Here is a 24,356-nt window from a genome sequence, read left to right on the forward strand (position 1 = left end):
CCCAAGAATCACAAGGGAATGGGTGGGGGGTGAGGGCCTCGGGTTAGCTGTGCCAAAGCACAGTATGACCTTGGTTTGGGGGCAGCACGCGCAAGAGCCTGCTGAGGCCAAGGAGGGCGAGGACCCCGAGGCAAGACCCGACCGAGCACTGAGTACTGGGCTCCGGGCACGAACGCCCTCCATGGACGCCGCACGCCAGCGAACGCTAAGAAGGGGCTGCGCAGCTGGAGCGGGGACCGGGGCGGATGGGGGGGTACCTGCGGCACCTGTGAGCGGACGCGCTGGGCAGCCGCGTGGGCTCAGACGACGGCGTCGGTCAGCTCGCACAGCAGCTGCACAGCCTCCTCGCCGAGGAGGCTCAGAGGACCTGGTGCGTCCACCCGGGCAGGGAGGCCCGCAGGAGCCGCCTCGCCGCTATGTTTGGCGGTTGCTAGGAGACGCGCGTGGCCGCAGCCCCGGGGCGGGGCTCCTCTCCTGGGGGCGGGGCTCCCCGCCTCGTTCGCTGGTCCCAGGCCAGGTGCCCAGACAAGGTCCGGCAGAGAGTTGTATACAAATGCAGAACCAGCTGCCTTTATGCCTTCAGTTATTCGCTTATCCACTCAGTCTTTTTTTTTTTTTTTGGATGTGGACCATTTTTTAAGTCTTTACTGAATGTTTTACAATATTGCTTTTTATGTTTTGGTTTTTTGTGGTTTTTTTGGCCGTGAGGCATGTGCCGTCATAGCTCCCCGACCAGGGATCGAACCCACACCCCCTGCATTGGAAGGCGAAGTCTTAACCACTGGACCGCCAGGGAAGCCCCCATTCAGTCTTTCAGGAATTCCTGCTCTGAACGTGAGCACCTATTATGCGCCTGAGCCTTACCTGCAGTACAGGGGAGAGGCATTGCCAGCTCCCCCACTACAGCTCCATCAGCGGCCCCCTCCCGTTCTTTGATGAAGGCAAAGGAAGCACCGGGCTCTGCAAACTCAGATGACCCGACCCCACCCCACCCCCCATCCTCTCTGGCACAGACTCTGCTTCTGTCACTGATGTCTTTCAAATATCACGAGAATTCTTTTTAGTCATCATGAGCGCCAAACTCAGCGATGAGGAAACCGAGGCTTAGAGAGGTGAAGCTATTTGCCTGAGGTCACACAGGTATACGGCAGCACTGGATTGAAAGCCAGACTATCTGACGGACACCCTGCCCCCCACCCCCAGATAAGGGACCCCTAGCTGCTGCTCCCGATGTAGAAGACCACAGACCACCAAAGGGGCTGCGGCGGAGGGACACATCGCAGAAGCGACTGCCCGGACGGGTTGGGGCAGGCTTCACGGAAAAGGTGACAAAAGCGAAACTGTGGGGTCTGCCGGGCGAGGAAAGCAAGGGAAGGCATTCCAGGCAGAGGACACAGCATATGCAAAGGCCAAGTGGAGTGAAAACGTGTGGCAAGTTCAGGGAAGGGATGATGAGGCTGGAGTGGCGCACGGGGACCCCGGTACCAAGCCCCTGGGCAGTAGTTTGTTCAAGCGAATGGGTGCGGAATCTCCACACACACTTCGCTGTTGCAGAAACTGAGGCTCTGAGATGAGACACAACCTACCCGTGGCCAAAGAGCAAAACTGTGGACGCAAGCACCCTCCCACCCAGTGCCCACCTCCCTAGGCCGTCCCCAGGGGCTGGGGACAGTAGTCCAGTATTCCAGAATACTTCCCACTGACGGGGGCCCTCCAACATTCCTCAGGTTCGATCAGTCTAAAAAACTGAACCTTAAGAACAGCTGTGAGGGGAAGTCTCCAAATGGCAGTGAGGTCCCCTGGGGAGAAGGACTCAAGTTTCACCACTGAGTGCCATGACACCCTGTCCAACAGCCTGCAGACTACCGTCCACAAGCAAGGAAGTACTAAAAAGACACACCCAGGGTTGCAAGGGGAAAAGGCTACTAGGATACACCAGCTCCCAAAAGGCCCCATTAACAAGAGCTGGTCAGTGACACCACCCTCCCTGGGACAGACAGCAGGCCTCCTGCCCGTCAGGTGCACCTGCTGCCTGAGGCTGGTTTTGCTCCAAAGGGTCCTCGATCACCCTGTTACCAAGGGCAGCAGCCAATCTCCCCAGCGTCTCCTGTGGGGCGGCCCTGAACTCAGGCTTGAGAGGTCTTAGACCAAAGAACCTTGGTCCTGGATGTGCATGAGAATCACCCAGGATCATGTCAAATCTTCAATCCTGAGGCTTCACTCCAGACCTGTGGAATTGATTCTCCAGAGGTGGGGCTTAGGAACCGGTGATAGATTGTATTTTCCAAACACCTCAATAGATTCCCTCCCACCCTCTCTTCTTACAGTGTGATGTCAACACTCTTCACATCCCGTGGTGGGTCTAGTCCCCTCCCCCTTGAACCCCGACAGAACTTTTGGACCACCTCAGCCAACAGAGTAGAGTGGAAGTGACACTCGGTGACATCTGAAGCCAGGTCATACAAATTCCATGTGCTTCTGCCTTGTTCTTTGGGGCGCTCACTCTAGGAACCCAGCATCATGTTGTGAGGAGACCCAAGCAGCCTCATGGAAAGGCCACGTGTAGATGCTCTGGCCAACAGCCGGCAGGGTTCCCGGCCAACTGCCAGCCTCCCTGCCCAAAATGTGAGAGCCAGACCTCAGGGGATTCCAGCCCCCAGCCTTTGAGTCACCTGGCTGACACCATGTGTAGCAGAAACCAGCTGTCCCCATGAAGCCCTCTGCAAATTGCAGATTTATCAGCAAAGTAAGTTACTGCTGTCCTAACCCAGTAAATTTGGGGATTATTCGTTGTGCAATAATAAATAACTGGAACAGAACGCTTGTTTGTTAAAGTCACCTCCACCAAGATCCCATTGCATAGCCAAGATCTGGAACCACTTCCCTGAGGGAGGTAGTGTCCAGGTCAAGAGCCAGGGCATCATGGGATGGAATGAAGGCAAAGGTGTGTCACCTGAGACTCAGGCACGACGGGCGGGTCTCCCCTCCCCTCAGCAAAGACGGCTTCAGGGCTGGCAAAGTCAGAATACGACAGGAGGAAGGGCAAAGTCACATTGCAAAGGGGCACCCCGTGGAGCGCAGCCATCTGAGGGCGTCTTTATCACTGCGCTTTGAAGTGCAAAAGTTCTGAATTTTGATGAGATCCAATGTATTGATTTTTTTCCTTTTTTTTTGGACCACGTGTTTGGTGTTGTATCTAAGAAATCTTTGCCTAACCCAGGCCCATTTTTAATAGAGAGAAGTCAAACTTGGCGTCTGAACACTAAGCAAATCCACTAACCAAGACTCCTAAAAATGTAAAAGCTTTGACACTAAAACTGATGGCTCTCGGAGAATCCCAGACACTCCAGGGGACTGTACAGAATGACACAAGTTTTCTGAAAAACAGTTTGACAACATCAAGAGCTTATAAAATGCCCGCACTCCTTGGCCCTGCAGTAAAGCACCCAGGAAATAGAGCCAACCTTTCACAGTGTTGTTGGAATGGAGAAAAACTGCAAACCACCGCTATGTGCACCTATTGGGACGACAAAGCACCTTCCGGGTCAGTCCTAAGAGGGAGTGTGGACCAGCCTTTGAGAATAACGTTACCCAGGAATGGTAATGATGGCGGAGCCATTTAGGAAGACGGGTGATGTGCAGAGACAGATCCCAACAGCCGCATTTCAACTTGTTTCTTTATGTCACATTGAAGGAGGTACAAGTGACATCCTGTAAAATTCACCCTTTTAAGTGCTTTGACAGGTGTACACAGTCATGAAACTACCACCCCCATGAAACTACCACCCCCATATAGAATGTTTTCACCACCCCCAAAAGTTCTTTCATGCTTAAATGCATGGAAAACATCTGAAAACAAATACATCAAAAGAACCCTGTGTTCTTCTCTTGTTGGCACGAGGGGGGATGGTTTTTTTGCTCTTTAGCATTTTGCTGGGCTGTTTGTAGACACTGTGAACAATATACTATTAGGAATGGCTCAAACAATACTGAGCTGACTTCAGAAAAACCACTTCTCTCCGCTCTCCCCGACGCAGACACACACCCATCCCCCAGCTCACACAAAAGCGCAGGAGACCTCTGAGTTTGCTCACTTTGAGCCTTAAACAAAAACCTTGTGGGTCCAACCGGGATGATTTCAGAGGCGCCTGGTAACACTGCCCGCAGACAGACAGGCCTGACAGCGCCCCATTATCAACCCGGACTCCCCTGCCCCCAAGGAGCTGCGGGGGGCAGAGGCCAGGCGATGGTTCCACGTCAAGATATTTAAAGTCTTTCTTTTCGATACTGACTGGCCCAGAAAAGTTCCTGTTCAAAGGATTCCTTCCGCAAAAGCCATGGCCAGCTGCAGCAACGGGGGTAGTCTCCCCTGGGTCACCAGCTCTCAGCATTAACATGAAATTGAATCAGATTCATCTGCAGAGCCACAAGAGGGAGGGGATATGGGGATATACGTATATACACGCTGCTTCACTTTGCTGTACAGGAGAAACTAACACAACATTGTAAAGCATTTATACTCCCATAAAGATGTGGGGGGAAAAAAAGTCCAGAGTCAAGTTCCAGCGTCCCGTTTTTTTTTTTTCTTTTTCTTTTTAATTTGGCTGCACTGGGTCTTAGTTGCGGCACGCGGGATCTTCGTTGGCGTATGTGGGATCTTCAGTTGCAGCAGGCATGCGGGCTCTAGTTCCCTGACCAGGGATTGGACCTGGGACCCCTGCACTGGGAGTGCAGAGTCTTAGCCACTGGACCACCAGGGAAGTCCCCAGAGTCCTGTTCTAAGTACAGACAGCAACGTCCCTGGCGGTGGGACTCCCGGCCTAGAAGTTTCTACGGTCCAGCTGGGAGTCCAATCAACCTAACATCTGGAGTCTCGCTGACTCCAGCATCTCTGGGCACAAGGATGCTTGAATCCCAGGGATGCCAGCTACATGTAGTTTTCCTTCTGATGCAGTGTGTCCACATCTATAAAATGACATAATTAGTGCCTACTTAATGCCAGGCCCTGTGCTGGGCATGGGGGTACCAGGTCTCTGGCCTTGTGAAGCTCAGCCCTCGTGGCAGGCCTGCAAACAAGTGGCAATGGGGTACAATGCTGTTTCTTAAAATACAAGTTAAAAAGTACGTCTCACCTGTAGGCAGAGAAAGCACATGGAGAGCCTCATGCCACACTGTGCCCGGCAGCAGCTGCGGGCAGGCAACCCAGAAGGGGGCTGGAGCTCTTCTCTCAGTGTGCCCGACACCAAGCCCAGCGGACAGACAGGAAGCGTCCCTCCCGTCATGGCTGATAGTGCGTTACAGGGAGACAGACAGACGCACCAGGCAAGAGAGTCTGTTAGGGGCGCAAAGGGCTTGCAATGTCACCGAAGGCCTCACTGAGGGGCTGACGCTGGAGCAAGGGACTTGGAGGTGAGGGGGCAGGCTGTAAACATCTGGGGAAGCAGATGCAAAGGCCCTGGGGTGAGTTAGAAGAACAGCAAGGAGGTCAGTGAGGGAGGCATTGAGGGAGGTTACGGGGGACACGGGCGCACACTACACTGGGCCTTTAGTCCCTGAGAGAGGGAGATAACAGTGGGTGCTGAGCGAAGGAGGGCGTCCTCTGGCTGTGGAGGACAGACGTAGGAATTCAAGGGCACTTCCTGGGAGGAGGCTGTTGCAATGATACAGGTGAGAGATGCTGGGGGTTTGGTCCAGGGTAGCAGTGGCGCAGGAAGAGGGGGTCAGATTGGGGGTGAGCTCTGAAGGTGCACGGCCTGACAGACCGGATGTGGCGCGAAAGTGACAGAAGAACCCAAGACGGTAGGGATTTGCCGAGGGAGGCTGGAGGCCCCGCGAACTGAGATGGAGGTGTTGGAGGGGAGGAAGGGAAGGAGTCCAGGACTGAGAACATCTGTATTCCTTTACCCATTGAGAAATACATGAATTACACTGCTGGTAGGAACGAAAATGGTGCAACCACTTTGGAAAATGGCCTGGCAGGCCCTCAAAAGTTAAACATAAAACTACCACACAGGGCTTCCCTGGTGGCACAGTGGTTGGGAGTCCGCCTGCCGATGCAGGAGACACGGGTTCGTGCCCCGGTCCGGGAGGATCCCACATGCCGCGGAGCGGCTGGGCCCGTGAGCCATGGCCATTGAGCCTGCGCGTCCAGAGCCTGTGCTCTGCAGCGGGAGAGGCCACAACAGTGAGAGGCCCGCATACCGCAAAAAAAAAAAAAAAAAAACTACTACACAACCCAGCAACCTCACCCCTAGGTATATGCTCAAGAAAAGTGAAAATATATGAACACACAAAAACTTCTACGTGAATGTTTACAGCAGCATTACTCAGAACAGCCAAAAAGTGGAAACGATCCAAGCGTCCATCGACAGATGAACAGATAAACAAAACGTGGTCCATCCATACGATGGAATATTACTCAACAATAGAAAGGAATGAACCGCATGCCAGCTACAACCTGGTTGACGCTGGAAAACATTATTGTTAACGTTCTCAAAAAGAAGCCAGTCACAAAAGGTTACATATTGTATAATTCTGTTTGATACACAATGTCCAAGATAGTCAAATCCATAGAAACAGAAAATAGTGGTTTCCTAGGGCTGGGAGTTGGGAGTGGAGGGTAGGAAACTGGAGCAGTGGGTGGGCTACCTAGTACAAGGGTTTTTTTGGGGGTGGTGGTGAGTGATGAGCATGTTCTAAAAATGAAATTGTGATGCTGGTTATATGCTCTATAAATATACCAGAAACCACTTATTAATATACCTTAAACGGGTGAACTCTGTGGTCTGTAAATGGCAAATAAAGTATGTCTTCCCCCCCAAAAGAAAAAGAGAAAAGAAACAAACAAAAACATCTCCTTTGTCAAAAAGAGAGATGTTACACTGAAAGCCAAACTCCTCCGACCCCTGGAGATAACGACTGAATCCGTTTGTGAATCCCTCCATCTTTTTCTATGCACTTACATACACATGTCCTCCCAGAAAATATTTAGTACCGTTTCGTGTGGGTTTATTGTTATTGTCGCTTTTTTCTCTCATCCTTTTGTGGTGATTCATCCCGGCTGCTGTACCAATGGGCAAAATGTTGTCTCCAGTTTCTCGCTATTATAAACAACGATGCAATGAACATCCTGTACACATGTGTTTTTTCTACGGCAGAAGCCAAGCATTGGAGTTGATGTAAAATGTTTTGTCAAATTGCTACCACTTTAATAATTTTTTTTTAAATGCACATCCAAAAGGGTTGGGGAGAAGCATCTAACTCCTTCCTGGCAGAGGTGAGTGGTGGGCACAGTCTTCAAGAATGAGTAGAAATCTGCCAAATGGACAAAGTGCTTATTCTGGGGTACTGCAGCAGAGGAGACAGAATTTTAGTGCTTTTTCAAATTCCAGGATTTAACACTGAAATTCCTAGAGCTGTACACAGGCCAGATTCTGCCCATCGTATAGCCAAAGGCAGTTGAAGAAATCTGCCTCTTACTCCTGCGAGGCTGGATGAGGGTTCCCAGTGCAGGTATCAGGTTAGGACATCTCTACACCCCTCTTGTCAAAAAAAAAAAAAAAAAAAAAAAGGAAAAGCAGCCTTACATTCACCTGAGAGGCTGATTTTTCTTTCCTCTTCCAGAACGGTGTTCTAAGGCACCAGAGGAAGTGTTGGCCAAACAGCTACCTGGTAGCCTAACCCCAGCTCAGAGGTGGAATTCCGGTCGCAGGGCCAATCCACTCCCCAGGCACAAACGGGTGAGAAGACGGAAGGCCACGGCTTTCCTACACCACCACCACCACCACCACCACCCCTCCCGCTTCAACACACACAGAGCTTAGAGAGCAAGGGTCCGGCTCAGATCGGCTTCTATCCAGCGGGATGGCCCTAACGCATCCCCTCACTTCTCGGAGCTGGGTTTTCCTCTGCTCTAGTTACCACGTGAGGCCCTTTGCACCAGCCCTGGTGGAGTGAGAAGCGGGTTTAGGAACCCAATCGCTGAATTTAAGGGGAGGGGGGCTTCTCCATACTTACGGGAGTACGGCCCCAGCTAGCTTGCGGGGCTACCCTTGAAAGGTTTTCTGGCGAGAAGGGGTGGAGTGACGCGTGGGCGCGGAACAGACCTGGGGGCCACCGGACCAGGGGGCCACCCTCCAGCCCTCCCCAGCTTCCTATCCCGAGCCCACCCCTTGTCCCCGTCTCGGGGCACACTCTCTGCACAACGCAGCTAGGTGGAGAGCGGGGGAGTTGAAAGCAGACAGACCTGGGAATGGGAGGAAAAGAGGGGATGCCAGGGACGCCCCGGGAGTGATGAGGGGAGAAGAGTGCAGGGGTCACCGAGAGAAGCGAGATCAGGAGGGAGACCAGTCAGCAGTGGCCCCACGGGGGTCTCGGGGCTCCTGGGTCCCCTAACCAAGCCCCCTCAGAGCCAACCCGGAGAAAACACAAACGCCCTGCCAGGCCAGCGCAGCTGCTGGACACGGCCCTCGGCGCCGCTCCAACCAGACCGCCACCGCTAAGCCCCTCCTTTCAAGAAACTCTGGGGCCGCCCCTGGAAGTGGCAGGGCGGAGGGACCCGAGGAGCGGCGCTTGGCGGCGATGGAGCCCAGCGGCCCGGGCACGGGGACCGGCGTGGAAGGCGCGGCGGGCGACCCGTACCAGCGACCAGCGCGGCGCACACAGTGGCTGCTGAGCGCCCTGGCGCACCACTACGGGCTGGACCGAGGCGTGGAGAACGAGATCGTGGTGCTGGCCACGGGCCTGGACCAGTATCTACAGGAGGTCTTCCACCACCTGGACTGCCGAGGCGCCGGCCGCCTGCCCCGCGCCGACTTCCGCGCGCTCTGCGCGGTGCTGGGGCTGCGCGCCGAGGAGGCTGCCGCCACCTGGGAGGCTGCCGGGGATACAGCCGCGGGAGACACGAACGCCGGGGATGTGATCGCTGGGGTGGCCACCGATGGGGACGCGGATGCGGAGGAGGAGGCGCGCCTGGCACTGCGCGCCGAGCCGCCTGAGCTCACCTTCCGCCAGTTCCACGCGCGCCTCTGCGGCTACTTTGGCACCCGCGCCGGGCCCCGTCTGCCCCGCGGCGCTCTCAGCGAGCACATCGAGACGCAGATCCGCCTGCGCCGTCCGCGCCGCCGCCGCCGAGCGTCCCATACGCCCGGCTCCGACGGCGGCCCGGACAGCGAACGCCTGGCGCGTTTGGAGGAAGAAAACAGCAGCCTGCGTGAGCTGGTGGAGGACCTGCGGGCCGCGCTGCAGAGCAGTGACGCGCGCTGCCTAGCACTGCAGGTGCACCTGGTCCCGGGGCGGAGGGTGACGACGGAATGGGGCGGGGGGTGGGGGGCATTTGACAGCGGGCTGGCTGCAGAGCCCCTGCTGTGCGGAGGAAGAGGACGGGGGGGGGGGGGGGGCGCCGCGGGGGCGGGTGAAGGGCAGCCCTCCCCACTTCAGCCTACTTGCATCCTGTCCCTAGCCACCCCATTCCACTCCAACACACTCTAGTCCCCTCCCCTACTCACATCACACATTCCAGCCCCCCCAAACTCCAGTCCCTCAGAGAAAACCATTCCGCCAACACACACACACAGCCCATCTCATCCTGCCTCTCTGACCCAGCCGTGGACCCTCGCAGGAAGCCTGGTCAGTCTCACACACATACGCCTCCGGAGCTCTCCGCGGTGCCAGGATTCCAGGAGGCCTAGGAGATAAGGTGTGAGGAAGGCCTGTCCGCACCCTTAAGGAGCTAACGAGGTACACAGGCAGCTCGGTGCAGTCACTCAACGAACATTGGAGGGCCCCCCTCAGGACCAGGCCTGGTGTCCCAATGCTAGATAGTGTCACTGTCGACCAGGCAGGTCTGGCCACTCAGCGCTGCGGGGGCCAGGCACTGAGAGAGGCATGGACCCAGCCCAGGCATCTGCAATTCAGTCAAAAGCACTTGAGCGTTGTGCCCAGCCGTGTGTCAAAGGCCATGGGGGGCTGGGGGTCAGACGAGGACCAGACGGCCTCTGACCCAAGGGGCCACAGGCCAGGAGGGAGCTGACGTTCTAGCAGCCCTGCCCGCTCCCCACACAGCCCGGCGTCACAGCCCTGAGGGGTAGAGAGAGGCCAGGGAGTGCGCAGGGGTGCAAGGCGCGGATTTCAGGGGCCACGGCCAGCGGGCATCGGAGAAGCCAAGTCCGGGGCGGGAAAGTACTGCCATTGTGTGGAGTAAGATCGTCCAGGATCATTAGTTCCCCAAGTATTTGCTGAGCACCTACTGTGTGCCAGGCCTGTTTTAGGCGCCGGACGCCCAGCAGTGAACAGGACAGAAGAAAACCGCACCCTCAAGGAGGCGGCTGCCTAGCAGCAGACAGCGAGGAGGGCCGGGAACGCCCATAGAGGGCTCCCCAGTCTAGGGCGTGGAGGAGCACGAGGGAGCGGCGTGCCCTGAGGGCCGGAGGCGGACAGAGAAGAGGGCAGGCGTTTGGGACTCACTGGAACTGTGCAAACAACAGAATATGGGCTTTGTGCCTCAGTGGCCCGCATCCATTAAAAGGGAGTGACATGAGCTCCCGCCTCGGTAGAGTTAGGGCGAGGGTTAAATGAGTTCAGATGGGCCCAGGGCGGCGAGCACGAGCGCGAGCAACGTGCCGGGTTGCTTTGCTCACGCGCCCTGGGCCGGGTGGGGTCTGGCGCGAGGCGCTCACCGCCTGCCCTGCTGCCCTGTTCCGGCAGGTCGGCCTCTGGAAGAGCCAGGCGGGCGCCCAGGAGGCGGCGCACGGCGGGCCCGAGGCGGCGGCGGCGCGGGAGCTGCGGCAGGCGCGGGGCGCGCTGACGGCAGCCGAGGCCCGCGCGGGGCGCCTGCGCCGGGGCCAGGCCGAGGTGCGGCGGCGCGCGGAAGAGGCCCGGCAGGCAGTGCTGCGCAGCCTGGCGCGCGTGCGCGAGCTCGAGGCGCTGGCGCGGCAGGTGCCCGGCCTGCAGCGCTGGGTGCGGCGGCTGGAGGACGAGCTGCGGCGCTACAGGTGAGCCGGCGGCCCGGGTGCCCCAGATCAGCTCCCGTTCTCCTGAACCTCAGGTGCGCTTTCCTCCCCTCAACTCGTCCCCGTGTTGTTCACGTCTTCAGGTATTCGCCCACCCATCCATCCGTGGGCCTGTTCACCCATAAAGCCCCTCCGTTTGCCTATTCGCTGGGAGTAATAGGATAGATTTGTTCTTATTTGTTCTTTGATCCGTGCAATAACAAAGATGATAACAGCTAACACTTACCGAGCACCTAAGGTGTGCCAGGCTCTGAGCTAAGCACTTAACCTGACTAAGCACTTAACCTCACTGAGTCCTCACAGCCACCGGACCTGTGAGGTAGGTACCGTTATGTCCCCATTCTCCAGGTGAGGAAACAGATGCGCTGTGATCCCTTGTGCTAGCTCCACCAGGGTAGGAAGCTGGGCTCGGGACCAAGGTTCAAGTCCTGGCAGGGCCTCTGACAGATGTGTGACTTTGGGCAAGTCACGGCCCCCCTCGGAGTCCCTGTTTCCTCTTGGATGGAACAGAGCTTGGGGCCCCTGCCTGCCAGGGAGGCTGTGAAGAGGCAGTGAGGCCCTGCCTGGCTCACTTAGGTGCTCGGTAAACAGAGCTCCCTCCCTTTCAAACCACAAGGCACCCGGCCTGCCTGCCTTCCACATTTACTGAGCACCAGCTCTGCACAGGGACTATGCCAGCCACAGGGGGTGTCATTCTGAACAAGACATTCCGCAGTCCTCGCCCTGAGCAGCACTCGTGAGCGTGTGAGGTCCCCACGTGAGCGTATGTGTGGCAACAGCTGGCTGCCCGCTGTCAGGGAGAGCAGGGCCCTCGGCGTGCCTGCTGCAGGCTCAGCCAGCGCCTGCACACCTGACCCGGGAGTGGAGTGCTGAGGGTGGGACGTTACCTGGCGAGATGGGCCAGGGAGGGGGAGGGGGGAGAGCGTGCTAGAAAACGGGAACAGTGTGGGCCAAGCGCAGAGGCAGGAGGGGCCTTGGCCCGGTCCAGCAGCTAAAACAGCAGCTGGAGGGGTAGAGCTGGAGAGGCAGGCCGAGGCCAGGCCAACCCCAATGGCTGTGATGAGGTCTTCGGCCTTTCCCTCGAGAGAGCATGAAGCCATGGGAAAGTTCTAGCAAGGGGGCGACAGAACAGACTTGCACTGCAAAAAAATCACCCTGGCTACAGCTGTGACAAAGAGATGGAAGGAGAGGGGAAGGGCAGAAGACAGTGGGAGCCGGGCAAGAGGCTGCCGTCCGACTTCAGCCCGAAAGGCAGGCGGTCTGGCCCAGACTGGTGGGCAGGGCAGCCGGAAGGGTTGCTCTGAACCTAGTTCCTCATCCGGGGGACCACGTCCTTGACTTTTGAGGTGCTCCCAGCGGGGAGACGAGGACGCACCACGGTGGAGAGAGGAGGCCGGCTCTGGGCTAGCCTTCTGCAGCTCCAAATGTTTGGATAGTCACTTCCTGTTTGCATAGCTGATCGGCCAAAGAGCAGGGCCCGTTGGCTCGAGGCCCGTATCCCGCCTTGGAACTTTCTCCAAGAGGAGAAACAAAGGGTCTCTTCTTTCTTTTGCTCTAAAGTAATTGTCACAGCATGATTGTAAAAATAACTCCAAACATTGGGATAGCTCTTTACAGGAGAAAAAGTGGATCCATACTCAACACAGTATTTAATCCTCACAAGGACTGTTCAAGGGAGAGGTTTTATCCCCATCTTACAGGTTGTGGGAAGTGAGGCTCCGAGAAGTTAAGTGACGTACCCAAGGCCACACGGCCAGAAAGTGGAAAAGGAAGGTCTGTCTGCCCCCACAGCCTGTGTTCTTTCTGTCTTTCCACTTTACCTTTTTTGTTGCTGTCTCATGGTTACAAGATGGCTGCTGCACCTCCAGGCCTCATGTCTGCTGTCCAGGCATAAGAAGGACCAGTGATATTGGGGGTGGGAAGGATTTTCTTCTAGTGAGCTTTGCCATTCTATTCAGGGAGAGGCTCCCCCACCTTCTCCCGCCAGAACTTGTACCTCCATCAACTTGGCCAGAACTGCGTCACGTGGCTGGCCCTACCTGCAAGAGAGTCTGGTGATATTGAGGCCCCAAACAAACCTGAGGCTCTCTTAGGAAGGAAAAAGGGAGCAGATATTGCAGAGGCTCCAAAGGAGATGCCCAGTGAATGAGGAAACCAAGGACCAGAGAGTGACCTTCACACGGTGATTAGGGGATGGTTGTCACTCGCTTCCCTGTCCCTAAACCTCACCCAGCCCCAGAAGCAAACCTCCTCTCCCCGTTTTCTGTAGTCAGAGCTTGCAGGTTTGTGGGCTGACTTGCCCCCAAACCTCTCCCTCTTTGGAGAAAGGAAAGGGGAGGGGATAGGACAGTTGAGAACACTAGTCACATAGCCAAGCTTGATGGATGCAGAGCTCAGCTGAGCTTCCCAACCCTAAGTCAAACCTCCTTCCCCTTCTCTGCCACCTCCTCAAGGGCAATCTCAGCAACTCTCTTCCTCATTGCTCAGACTTCTAGTTAGTTCTTTCTCAAACCTGCACCTTCTTTTCCCTCCCACTCAGTCCTTTGCTGTGGGTTCTACCCAGTCCTTTCCCCGTTTCTCAGGTAAACCTCCTCCTGTCACGTCTCTTTGGGGGTGCTGTAACCCCGAGCTTGCCCAGCTCTTCCCGTCGTGATGATGAGTTCCCAGTGTGCTCTGTGGTTGCTGCCCGTGAGCCTAGCTTTAGCAGAAGCCAGGATCCTGGAGGGTCCCCCTGATCTCCAGGGTCATGGAGCTCGCCCTCTGCCTCAACCAGGGCCTGATTCTCGGCTGGTTTCTAAACGCGTTTCCTAGCTCAGAGTTTCTCACTACACAGGCGGGGAGAAGTTGAGCTCCACTCCTTAGGATAACATCCCACGGTCAGTCAGCAGGGTTTTCCTCGCCTCTGTCTGCGGATGAGACGGCCCTGGATGGCCCCGGGCTTCCTGCAGCGGCCTCCCTGTCTTCACTCAGCACGCAGAGTCTCCTGCCCCTTCCCCACTTGGGCCTCAGAACCCAAGTCCTGACCCCTCAGGGGCAATTCAGCTCCATCTCCCCTTCCCACACAAGCTGGGCATCTTACCTTTTTGTTTTTGACCTTGACTGGATTATTTTAAATGGTTATATTCTATCCAGCACTTCTGTGTGTTTGTACATAGAAAGAGAGCTTCCCATAGCACCTCAATCCACCATCCTGACCAGGAACCTAAGAGAACAGACAGTAAATATTTAAGCCATTGGAAACGCTCATGTATTCGTTCCACGTTTTCTAAGCACCTTCTATGGACAAAGCCCTGTGCGGATACCTGGGTACACAGAACTGGTACAGGCATGCCCACTGCCCTCTGAGGGTCTCCTGGGCCCGAGTGGAACAGGCCATGAACGCACATGTTGGGACACAAACATGCTTTGTGCAGAGGGGCCCCAAGAGAGCAACTGCTGCTTTCAGAACCATGGGAGTCCTGGATCAGATACAAGGATTCCACATGTCAATGTGACCTGCAGCCTCCTGGAGCTGGACAAAGACCCTGGGCTCACCCAGCCAGCCCAGTCTGCGGAGGATTACCCGGTCCACCACAACCCCATCAGCTTCTGCTTCCCACGGCTGGTCTCCTGGGTCCACCTCGTCCCAGATGGGAGACTCAACTCCTCCAAATCGCACAAGAGAGTCCCTCCTCCCAGCACATTTGTGAGCACAGTAACCCTGACAGATGATCCATAGGGGAAGACGCGGATTACGTTGCAATGATGCAAATAGTTTCATCTGGAATACTTGACGTCACGATTTATACAGTGTCATTTAACCTCTGCCCCCATCCATCTAGAGTGTTCCCCTGTCACTTCTCCCAAACTACACCCAAACCCTCTCCACCTTTCTCTCCTCTGTTTTCTCTTTCTTCCTATCAGCCAGGTCTCTTAGATGAGTGCCAGAAAGCCTGACTCAAACTGACTTGCTTAAAAAAGCTGGCTCTCAGTGAAGTTTAAGCATGTCCAGCTTCAGGCCTGGCTGGATCCAGGTACTCAAACAATGTCACCAGGATATGGAAGCTCTGCTTCACTCTCAGGCAAGTTCTCTCCCCTGGTAGCCTCTGGGGCACTTACATCTCGAAAGGTCACCTCTTGTCTGAGCTATCCCACTGGAGTGCGAGGCTGAGCCTCAATGGACAAACCTGGAAACATGTTCATCCCAGAACCCATCAGGGGGCCGGGATGATTGGGTGCTCTGATTCACCAAACTTTAGTCACTTACCCACCAAACATATACAAACCCACAGCCAACCCTGTCGAACTCTGAGACTGAGATCCTCCCAGGAGAATCACGGGAGCACGTATCCCAGGTGTGTTAAATAACACACACCCCTGCCTTTGCTCCTCTCGGGAAGTCACAGCCCAAATCCCCTTTCTTGTCTCGGGAACAGCCCACCTGTGGCAACTGGAGAATCTCTGAGTGGAGGGCCCGGAAGGAAGCCTGCTTAAGCGCAGGACAGGCTTGTCTCAGAGTCAGCTCTCCCAGGCTGCTGAACGCTTTGGGGTAGCTGGGGGCACTCTGCACCGTCACCAACCTCGCCTGTCTCAGTGCTTCAGGACCTGCTGGGAGGATGGGCCCAAAGGATCCGGATTACTGGCCTCCTGGCCCAGCCCGTGAGCCCTCCTAGGGAAGCACGATGTCTTGACGTTGTTTGGCCCAGCAGCAGGCCCAGGGCTCCCAGTAAGATGGTGAATGAACAAGTGAACGGACCAACAAGCATATGGATGGATGCAGCCTCAAAAACGTCTTGGCAGAAAGGGCATGGGCGTGCGGGAGTCCAGCACCAGGCGAGCCCTGAGTGGTCCAATGGCCTGATCCTGCTTCGAGGGGAACCATCCTCCACCCGGTGACTAGATTCTCTTGAAGCCCCGTGTCTCAGCCATTTCTCTGCCCTGCCGCCCCTTGCTCTGCGCCACGGAGGAGAAGCTGGGCCTTTAAGACACCTGGGCAGCTGCCTGGGGCCAGCACTGCTGGGCAGGGGCTGGGCTCCAACGCCCAGAAGACAGAAAAGCTAGCTCAGCTGGAGCCGGAGGAGGGGCCGCCTCTGTGGCTTTGTGTCTTGTCTGGGAAGGATGAAAAGGCTGGGATGGATGGGGGGGAGGGAGGCGTAGGGCAGCTCACTGGGCCGGCCACCATGCTGAGGACACAAAGATGAGGCCTTGGAGGGCCACCTCTTTTCTTCCGCCCCAGTGCAGCAGCCCGGCCTGATGGGGGGTGGGCGCAGAGTCAGTGGGTCAGGAGGGAAGCAGACAGGCGGGGGCCGCCATCTGGAGCTGGGGGGCGGCTGGCTGCGGATTCCTTTATCCTTAGAAGTGAGCGTGTGGGTGGCCGCTAGTGGGAATTGAGGCCTTTGTCCAGGGGACAATACCCCGGGCTCACAAAGGGACACTGCTGGCCCAGCACCTGCTGCAGGCCCACCCGGGCCGTTGAGATGCAGACGGGGGCTCGGTGGGTGGAGGGCCGAGCTCGGGAGGCCCGGCCCAACCTGGGCTTGAATCCCAGCTTTTCCATATCTTTACGGTGGGACCTTGAGCTGGCCCCTCCCCCTGTGCCTCAGTTACCTCATCTGTGAAGTGGGGTGGGGCCCTGTTGTCCTGGACGTGTGTGTTCAGTGATGTGGGGGCAGGGAGGTGCAGGCTGAGCAGACAGCTCTGGTCTCAGACCCGCCTCAGTCATTTTTTCTTTAAATAAATTTATTTATTTATTTACTGTTTCTGGCTGCGTTGGGTCTTCGTTGCTGCGTGCGGGCTTTCTCTAGTTGCGGCGAGCGGGGGCTACTCTTTGTTGTGGTGTGCGGGCTTCTCATTGCAGTGGCTTCTCTTGTTCCGGAGCATGGGCTCTAGACGCACAGGCTTCAGTAGCTGTGGGACATGGGCTCAGTAGTTGTGGCTTGCGGGCTCTAGAGCACAGGCTCAGTAGTTGTGGCGCACAGGCCCAGCCGCTCCGCGGCATGTGGGATCTTCCCGGACCAGGGCTCAAACCCGTGTCCCCTGCGTTGGCAGGTGGATTCTTAACCACTGTGCCACCAGGGGAGCCCATGTCTCAGTCATTTTTGCTTCTGTGAGCCTCCTTTTCCTCATCTGTAAAATGAGGGTGACAAGAATAATAATGATTATTATATTCACCTCACAGGGAATTTGAAGATAAGGTGCTAATATGTACAAAGCACCTAGAATAACGCTTAGCCTTGAGAAAACTCTCGACGAATGCTGGAGATTATTATTTTATTTATCCCTTATCACAGTACCCCCCATAAATAGTAATGGTAGTGGTCGTTGGTGTCGCTGATATGAACAGAGTCTGGCCCCAGAGAACCCTATGTGTGTGGCGACCGCCACAAGGAGTGGACAGTGTCAGCTGAGTGTCAGGGTCCTACCGGAATTGCACAGTGTGGGCAAGCACAGGACCCTGACCCCAGCGTGAGTGATGATGGCTAGGGCATCTCTCGGGGGAATGCCATCATCTGAGCTGGGTGTTGAAGGATGAGTAGGAGTTTTCTGAGGTATCGCAGATTCAGGTTGCCGTGAGTGCAAAGGCTTGGAGGTGTGAAGGCCTTGGTGCCTCTTGGGAACAGGAAGACGTATTGTGGCTGGCGGTTTGAGGTGGAAAGTGGCAGGAAAGAAAGCTGGAAGGGCAGGCGAGGATGGCGAAGGGCCCTGAGCACCAGGCTGAGGCACGAGGCCTTCACCCCAGAGAACGAGGGAGACAGAGAAGGGCTTGAAACAGAAGTGAAGTGATCACTTTGAGCTTCAGAGCAACGCTTCAGGCTGCCTGTGAAGGACAAATGGGCAGGAGGGAAGGTGAGAGGCAAGGAGGCTGGTGAGGAGACCATTTCTGGGTCCAGCGCCTGAGAAGGGACAGACCACCAGCCCCACACCTGGAGGTCTTACCTGGAGCTGGGCAGAGCCTCAACCTGCCATTCTCCATTCTAGGTCAGAGCCTTCCTCAAGGACAGCACCTTAGGATTTGCAGGGTGAAACAGGCATTAGAGCCACAGGCAGCAGCCAGGTTGACAAGGGGGACCTACCTCTGGGTGGAGGAGCCAGCAAGGGGTCACCCAGAGCCAGCCGTGGTGTCCTCACCTCGTGCTGGGTTGGGGAGAGCAAACACGAGTGGCTTTCACCCTAGCGTTAACAGAGCGCTCCGACGTGTCGTGGGCACGTTATGCGCTGCGGGCTGGATGGCGAGCCAGGACCTCAGGGGTCAGTGGGAGTGAGAACCGTGCCTCGAGAATCTTACCTGGTCACGTTCACAGTCACGGACCCCCAGGAGCCCAGTTCAGCAAAGGATCCCACTGAGTACAGGCTGAGGAGGGGGATGTCAGGTGACTGTGGTTCCTCCTGAGTCCTCAGGGTCCGGCCGGGACCGATGGGGGATTACCGGACCTTTTATCCCCCTGCTACGTCACCCTGAAATTGCAGCCAGAGTTTGCTAAGAAGCCACACCGCCTGGACCTAAACTCAAGTCCCACCTACAATTTCTCGCTGCATCCCCGACACCTCTAGCTCCACTGGCCACAGGTTACCCACTACGGCCAGTATGGCACGTGGGCGGTCACACCACACCTGCGTAAAGATGACCTTCCAGGGGCAGCTGGGAAGACATCTCTAGCGGTGGGTTCATCAGTTGGGGATGCCCTTCCGCCGAAAGTTACAGGAACTCACCTAACAGTGCTTGGAGCACACTGCGGTTTGGGTTTCATTGTCTGCTCCTGACCAGAAGCCCGGGGCGGGCTCTGTGATGAGTCTTTGAGATGTGCCTCAGACACGTGGCCTCCACACGCTATTAAAGGCAGAAAGCACAGGACATCTGTTCGTTTCTATCCAGAAAAGCAAGGCCCGCCCAGAAACCACAAGTGCGCGTCTGTGTGAGCTCAACAGCCAGGGCGGGGCCCCAGAGGGCAGCGGAGCCGGGGAATGAGTGCAGGCAGTGAGCGGGGAGGAGCCGGGGACCACCGGTTGAGTTGTTCGATGGATAGAGTCCCTCCCTGAGGTGATCTGGCCAAGGTCACCCAGGCAGTCAGGGCATAGCCCAGGCTGGACTCAGTCCTCAGGGGCCCAAGAGTCCTGGGCTCTCGCGCTGCTTCCGTCGGGGCTCGGGAACAGGCCTCGGCTCTGTGCCTTCGAGGTTAGTTGGGGATGCTCTGAGACCCTACGTTTGCGAGCCCTGCTTTCCCAGTTCCAAGCCAGGCGGGTGGCCTCAGGCACACAGACACGTGACAAGAGGACCACAATATCGGTTTCCCAGGTCAGGGGCAGCCGCACAGGGCCCGGGGTGGCCTGAAGTGCCAGACCAGTCGGTCGCCTTTGGCCACTGCCTGCTTTATCCATCTTCTTTGGTGCCTTGACCCTTCTTGAGAGGCTCTGACTCTACCTGTTTTTGCCTCCGTTTGCTCATCTGGAAAATGAGGTTAGTTTTAGTGCCTACATCATAGGCAAGACTTAAGTGAGATAACGTGTAAAAAGCACTTTGACTTGTGCCCGGCACACAGTAAGTAGTCCACCAATTTCATTGTCATCAGTTGGCGCTTACCTGCAGGGAGCAGACTTTAAATCCCGTGCCACCAGCACTGTCCATCCATCCCGAACCTCTGCTTGTCCCTGCTTGGTTTCACGCGCTCCGGCTCCACACGGGAGGGGACAGGCTGCAGTGACCCCAGATCCGTAACTTTCCAAATTCAGTGACCTGCATACTGCTTCCCAGCACCTGCAGATAAAGTCTCAGGGAAGAACGCTGCCCAGCCCAGCCTGGGTGACAGGCCACGTCTAGGCCATCACTGTGGCCAGGGCGCTAGGATACGCCAGCCAGCCAGAACTAGGACGCACGCTCAACCCTGTGGTCTGGGAGAGGTGGATGCTAGGTAGGGGGCGGGACAGTTCCTGAAAGCAAAGTGGGTGCTGTTATCAGGAGACAGGAGGAGGATGCCATGAGACAAAAGCAACAGACTCCACCTCGTGACCTTCCTCTTAGAAGTGAGAATCCAAGACGAGTGAAGGCTGCAGCGTGGCACCAAGCAAAGGGAAGATGAAAAAGGGGATGCTTGGGCCTCCGAGCCCAGGATTAGCACCAATCCCTCTACTAGGGTAACCCAATAGCTCCAAGAAAATCCTTAGATTAACTCTTGATTATCCTGACATGGGTCACGCCCATCCCTGAACCAATCAGTGGTACCAGGGATGCTGGAATATGCTGACTGGCTAAGTTGGCGGGGTGTCATGTGACTACTCTGGACCAATCACTGCCACTCTGGTTCACAGGACCTGGGTCTCACGGATGGATTGAAGGGGAGGTGGCTTCTGCAAAGAACAGCAGTCCCTCTCGACTGGGAGCTCCTGCGGGCAGCAATGGCGCCCAATGCCCCTCCTTTCTGCCCCTGCGGCCATTGCTGGGCAGAGGGCCTGCCCCAGAAAGGCAGGTGTTTCCTCCTGACCGGGCGGGTGCACGGACCACGGGAAACGCCTGAGGCTCCCATCACCTGCCCTGAATCCTCCTGAGAGGACAGGGGTGACTTAGAGAAGGCTGGAGCCACCGACATCAGAGACCCTGAAGCGGGGAGGGGACAGAGATTCTCTGTGGGGTCTCTTCACGATTTTCTGTCAGAATTAACCACTGACTGTTCTTTATCCAACCACATTTTGTCACATGCCCAGAGTGCCGTGCTGCCCTGGGTCCAAGGGAAACAGCCATGAACGAGGCAAGGTCCCTGCCCTCATGGGGCTGACGTCCTGGGGGGAGACCGCTGACCAATAGGTGACAGTACACGGGATGAATAAGGGGAGGGCACGGTGGAGGTGGCTGCTTTGCTACAGTGTGTTAGTGGCAGTGTATTAGTCAGCTCGGGCTGCGTGACAAATACCACGGTCTGGGCGGCATCAACCACAGATGGGCACCGTCTCGCAGTTCTGGAGGCCGGAAGTCCAAGATCAAGGTGTGGGCAGCAGTGGTTTCCCCTGAGGCCTCTCTCCTTGGCCTGGAGACGGCCGTCTCTTCCCTGCGTCCTCACACAGTCATTCCTCCGTGCATGTCTGTGTCCTAACCTCCTCTTGTTACAAGGAGACCAGTCACATTGGATGAGGGCCACCCTAGGACCTCATTTTTACTTAATCACCTCTTTAAAGGCCCCGTCTCCAAATACAGTAATACAGTCACATCCTGAGATACCTGGGCTGAGGGCCTCCTTGCCATGACCGTGGCCCTGAGAGATGGGGCCCCCACTCTGGCCCCAGCTTCCTCCACTCTGCCCGCTGTGCACCCCTCCAGCCATGTTGACCTCTCTGCTCCTTGAACCCCAAACCCCTCCCTGGTCCACTTCAGGCACAGGGTTCCCCGACTGCTCCCAGGCAGCTTCTGACTAATTCGCATCCACCCAGCTATCTTGGCTACATCCCATGACATCTTCAGAGGCCGCGGCCCGGCCAGCCTGCTCCCCTGTCATCTCTCACAGCCTCTGGCCTTATTTTTGTTGTGACTTCACCGGGGTCCATGTCGCCCAGGGGAAGGGAGGCTCCAGGAGGTCGGGCCATTCTGGTAAGTACAGTGTCTCCAGCACACAGTTCATCTGTGGGATGAACTGCAGAGCCAGATTAGCAGCTCGGACTGTGGGGGGCCTGCTCAGACACCCCCTTGCACCCACCCCCCAGTAGAGGCGGTGCCCCGCATTCAGGTAGGGACCAGAAACGAGGAACAGTCAGAAAGGCTTCCCAGGCCCCGAGGCCTGTCTGCACACTCCCCTCTTCAGGATTTATTTTCGGCTCTTCCTCCAAGGCCCCCCCTCAAGCTCTTCTTCCTACTGTTGTTCTTTTGTTTTCACACACCCGTCTCTGTTTCCTGCGAGCCTTCACTCAGGAAACGCCACACAGCAAAGGCAGCCGGTGTGCGAGCCTCCAGGGCCTCTGGCTGCCTGGAGACCCCACTCCTGGCCAGCCCTGGCCAGGCCCTGCATGTCCTGTCTGCCCTGCAGCTCCCCAAAGCTCGGGGGCTACTGGGTGTCAGAGGGTTGAATGCAGAGAGGGAAGCAAATGAGAGTAACGTCTTCTATCCATTTCAGAAAAGGCTGAATGCAGGGGTGTGACGGTCTCTGGCTGGGTCACCTTGCTGAGTTACTTGGTTCCAGCCCAAGTCGTTCAAGCACTAACCTACGGTTGCCTTGAGGCATTTTACATATGAATTAAAGTCTTTAACCAGTTGACTCTGAGTAAGGGAGATGATCCTGATTAATCTGGGTGAGCCCCATTTAATCACTTGCTAGACCTTAAAGCAAGGCTGAGGGCTTCCCTGAAACCAAGAGGTTCCGCCTGTGGACACAGTTTCTGCTGTGCCCAAGGGTCTAGGCCGCCTGTGCGCTCCCCTGCCTCTGGATTTCAGACGCGCTGAGTACAGAGGCCACTTCCTGGTTACCAAGCTCTTGAGACAGCACTGTAGCTATAGACGTGGATGTAGATGGGCATCCCCTACTGGCCCCACTTCTCTGGGTGAACCCTGACTCAACCAGGGGTTGAGGCAGGAGGGAACAGAGGCCAGCGTTTCTGTGCACTTGTGGTTATGATGCACTGCACTAACGACTTCACATACACAACCTCATTTAACGCCCAAGCAGTGCTGTGAAGTGTTTATCAGTGACAGTGCTTTAGGCTGCAAGTAACAGAAAACTCAACTCACAATGGATTAAACCACAGGGACATTGATAATCCTGCATGAGAAGTCCAGGGGACAGCAGCTCAGTGATGTTTGCAAGGACCCAATTCTCCATCTTTCGACTCTTAGCCTGTCATCTTGGCCTATCAGCAAAGGCCCCTCGTGGTCACAAGATAGCTGCCATGGCCCAGGCATCACCGCCACATCCAGAGACAGAAAAATAACTTCCTTCTTCAACTTCTCTGTTCCCAGAGACCCTCCTGGAAGACCTCCCCTCATCTCTCATTGGCCAGGATCACATCACATGCCTGTTCCTAAACCAATCCTTGGCAAAAGGAAGGAATAATCATGATCAGCTTAAACCAATCAGATCTCCTGTCTGGAAGCACTTGGCCACTCAGTGCCTGGGAAGCACTTGGCCACTCAGTGCCTGACGGAATAATTGAGATTGTGCCAAGAAGACAGATGGGGTGTGATTGTTTGGGTTGCTGTATTTGGTTCCTAGCAACCATAACAAATTACCACAAACGGAGGCACTCAAAACAACACCCACTTATGATCTCACATTCTGCAGGCCAGAAGTCCAGGCAGGCTTGCCCGGGTTCTCTGCCTAGGCTCCCACAAGGCTGAAATTAAGGTGCTGTTGACCTTGGGCCGAGGGGAAGAATCTGTTTCCAAGCTCACCCAGGGGTTGACAGAATTCAGATCCTTGTGGTTGTAGGACTGAGATCCCCATCCCTTGCTGACTGTCAGCAGGGGTCGCTCTCTACATGCCATCTCCTGTGTCCCTGTTCCTCCTCTAACCAGCAACGACCCAAGTCCTTCTCACACTTCACATTTCCCTAACTTCCTCTTCTGCACCAGCCAAGAAAGTTCTCTGCTTTTAAAGGGACATGTGTGATGAGGTGACACAGCTTAAGGTCAGCTGTCCCATATAACGTAACACCATCCCAGCAGTGATACCTCACCACATTCACAGGCTGCAGGAATTAGGGTGTGGGATCTTGGGGGGTCATTCCTAGAAATTCTGCTCCTGCACCGGCTGGGTCTGCCCTCCCTTGCTTTCTGCCCAAGCCTGGCCCTCCAAGCTGCCCATCGACTCTGTTAGCTCCTGGGTGTCCTGCCCACCAATTCCTTTCCTGCTTCAATGATGGTTTCTGTTGTTACAACCGTGAACCACTGGCTTGGGTACAGCCTCGAACAACTCACTTCTCCTTTCTTTCCAATGAAGTGTCTGTCCTGCCGTGGCAGCATCATGGCTACTGTGCGGGCGGGCAGAATTTCTAGGAATGACCCCGGAGATCCCACACCCTAATCCCTGCAGCCTGTGAATGTGGTGAGAACAAGCTATCTGCATGGGAGCAATATCTCCCCCAGAGACGTTCTGGAAATTTGTGGGGAGCGACTGTTTGTTTCAGTGACTAGGAGGACGGTGCTGCCAGCACTTGGGGGTGGATTCCAGGGATACAGGCCTCCAGGTAGGCCCTGTACGACCCACCAGGACTGCCTTGTACCCCACATGACTTCCAAATGCCCTGCTGTGTGTTCGTTCTGCGAAAAACTTGCTTTCACTGCAATTATCTGAGCCTAGGTCCTAAGTCTGCTTTCCATACAAACACAGTTTTTTTGCACAGGTTTAATATGCAAAGAATTTTGCAAGAATGCAATGCAGTGTGAGTTGAGGGAAG

The 24,356-nt window shown here is 55.9% G+C and overlaps 2 protein-coding genes and 1 long non-coding RNA gene across 4 annotated transcripts in view; 1 reads left to right on the forward strand and 2 right to left on the reverse strand.

Annotated features, from left to right (window-relative positions):
* The window catches only part of CFAP92 (cilia and flagella associated protein 92 (putative)), a 102,527-nt gene extending 89,452 nt beyond the window's left edge, over positions 1 to 13,075 (reverse strand). For both annotated transcript variants that reach the window (XM_079935653.1, XM_079935652.1), the window contains exon 1: positions 12,830 to 13,075. The gene's annotated coding sequence lies outside the window, so the exon portion shown is untranslated. The remainder of the gene's footprint in view (positions 1 to 12,829) is intronic.
* Positions 8,468 to 24,356, forward strand: part of EFCC1 (EF-hand and coiled-coil domain containing 1) — a 32,082-nt gene continuing 16,193 nt past the window's right edge. The window contains exons 1-2 of the mRNA XM_079935660.1: positions 8,468 to 9,276; positions 10,705 to 10,991. Of these exons, the coding sequence (XP_079791786.1) occupies positions 8,581 to 9,276; positions 10,705 to 10,991 (983 nt within the window). The 5' untranslated portion in view covers positions 8,468 to 8,580. The remainder of the gene's footprint in view (positions 9,277 to 10,704; positions 10,992 to 24,356) is intronic.
* Positions 16,790 to 19,592, reverse strand: LOC307193536. The gene is made up of 5 exons (XR_013830349.1): positions 19,567 to 19,592; positions 18,699 to 18,816; positions 18,274 to 18,443; positions 17,925 to 17,992; positions 16,790 to 17,114 (listed from the first exon to the last, which is right to left on the reverse strand). It is a non-coding gene; the product is annotated as an uncharacterized lncRNA (long non-coding RNA).

Source organism: Stenella coeruleoalba (assembly GCF_951394435.1).
Source record: "Stenella coeruleoalba genome assembly, chromosome: 10".
Lineage (NCBI taxonomy): Eukaryota > Metazoa > Chordata > Mammalia > Artiodactyla > Delphinidae > Stenella > Stenella coeruleoalba.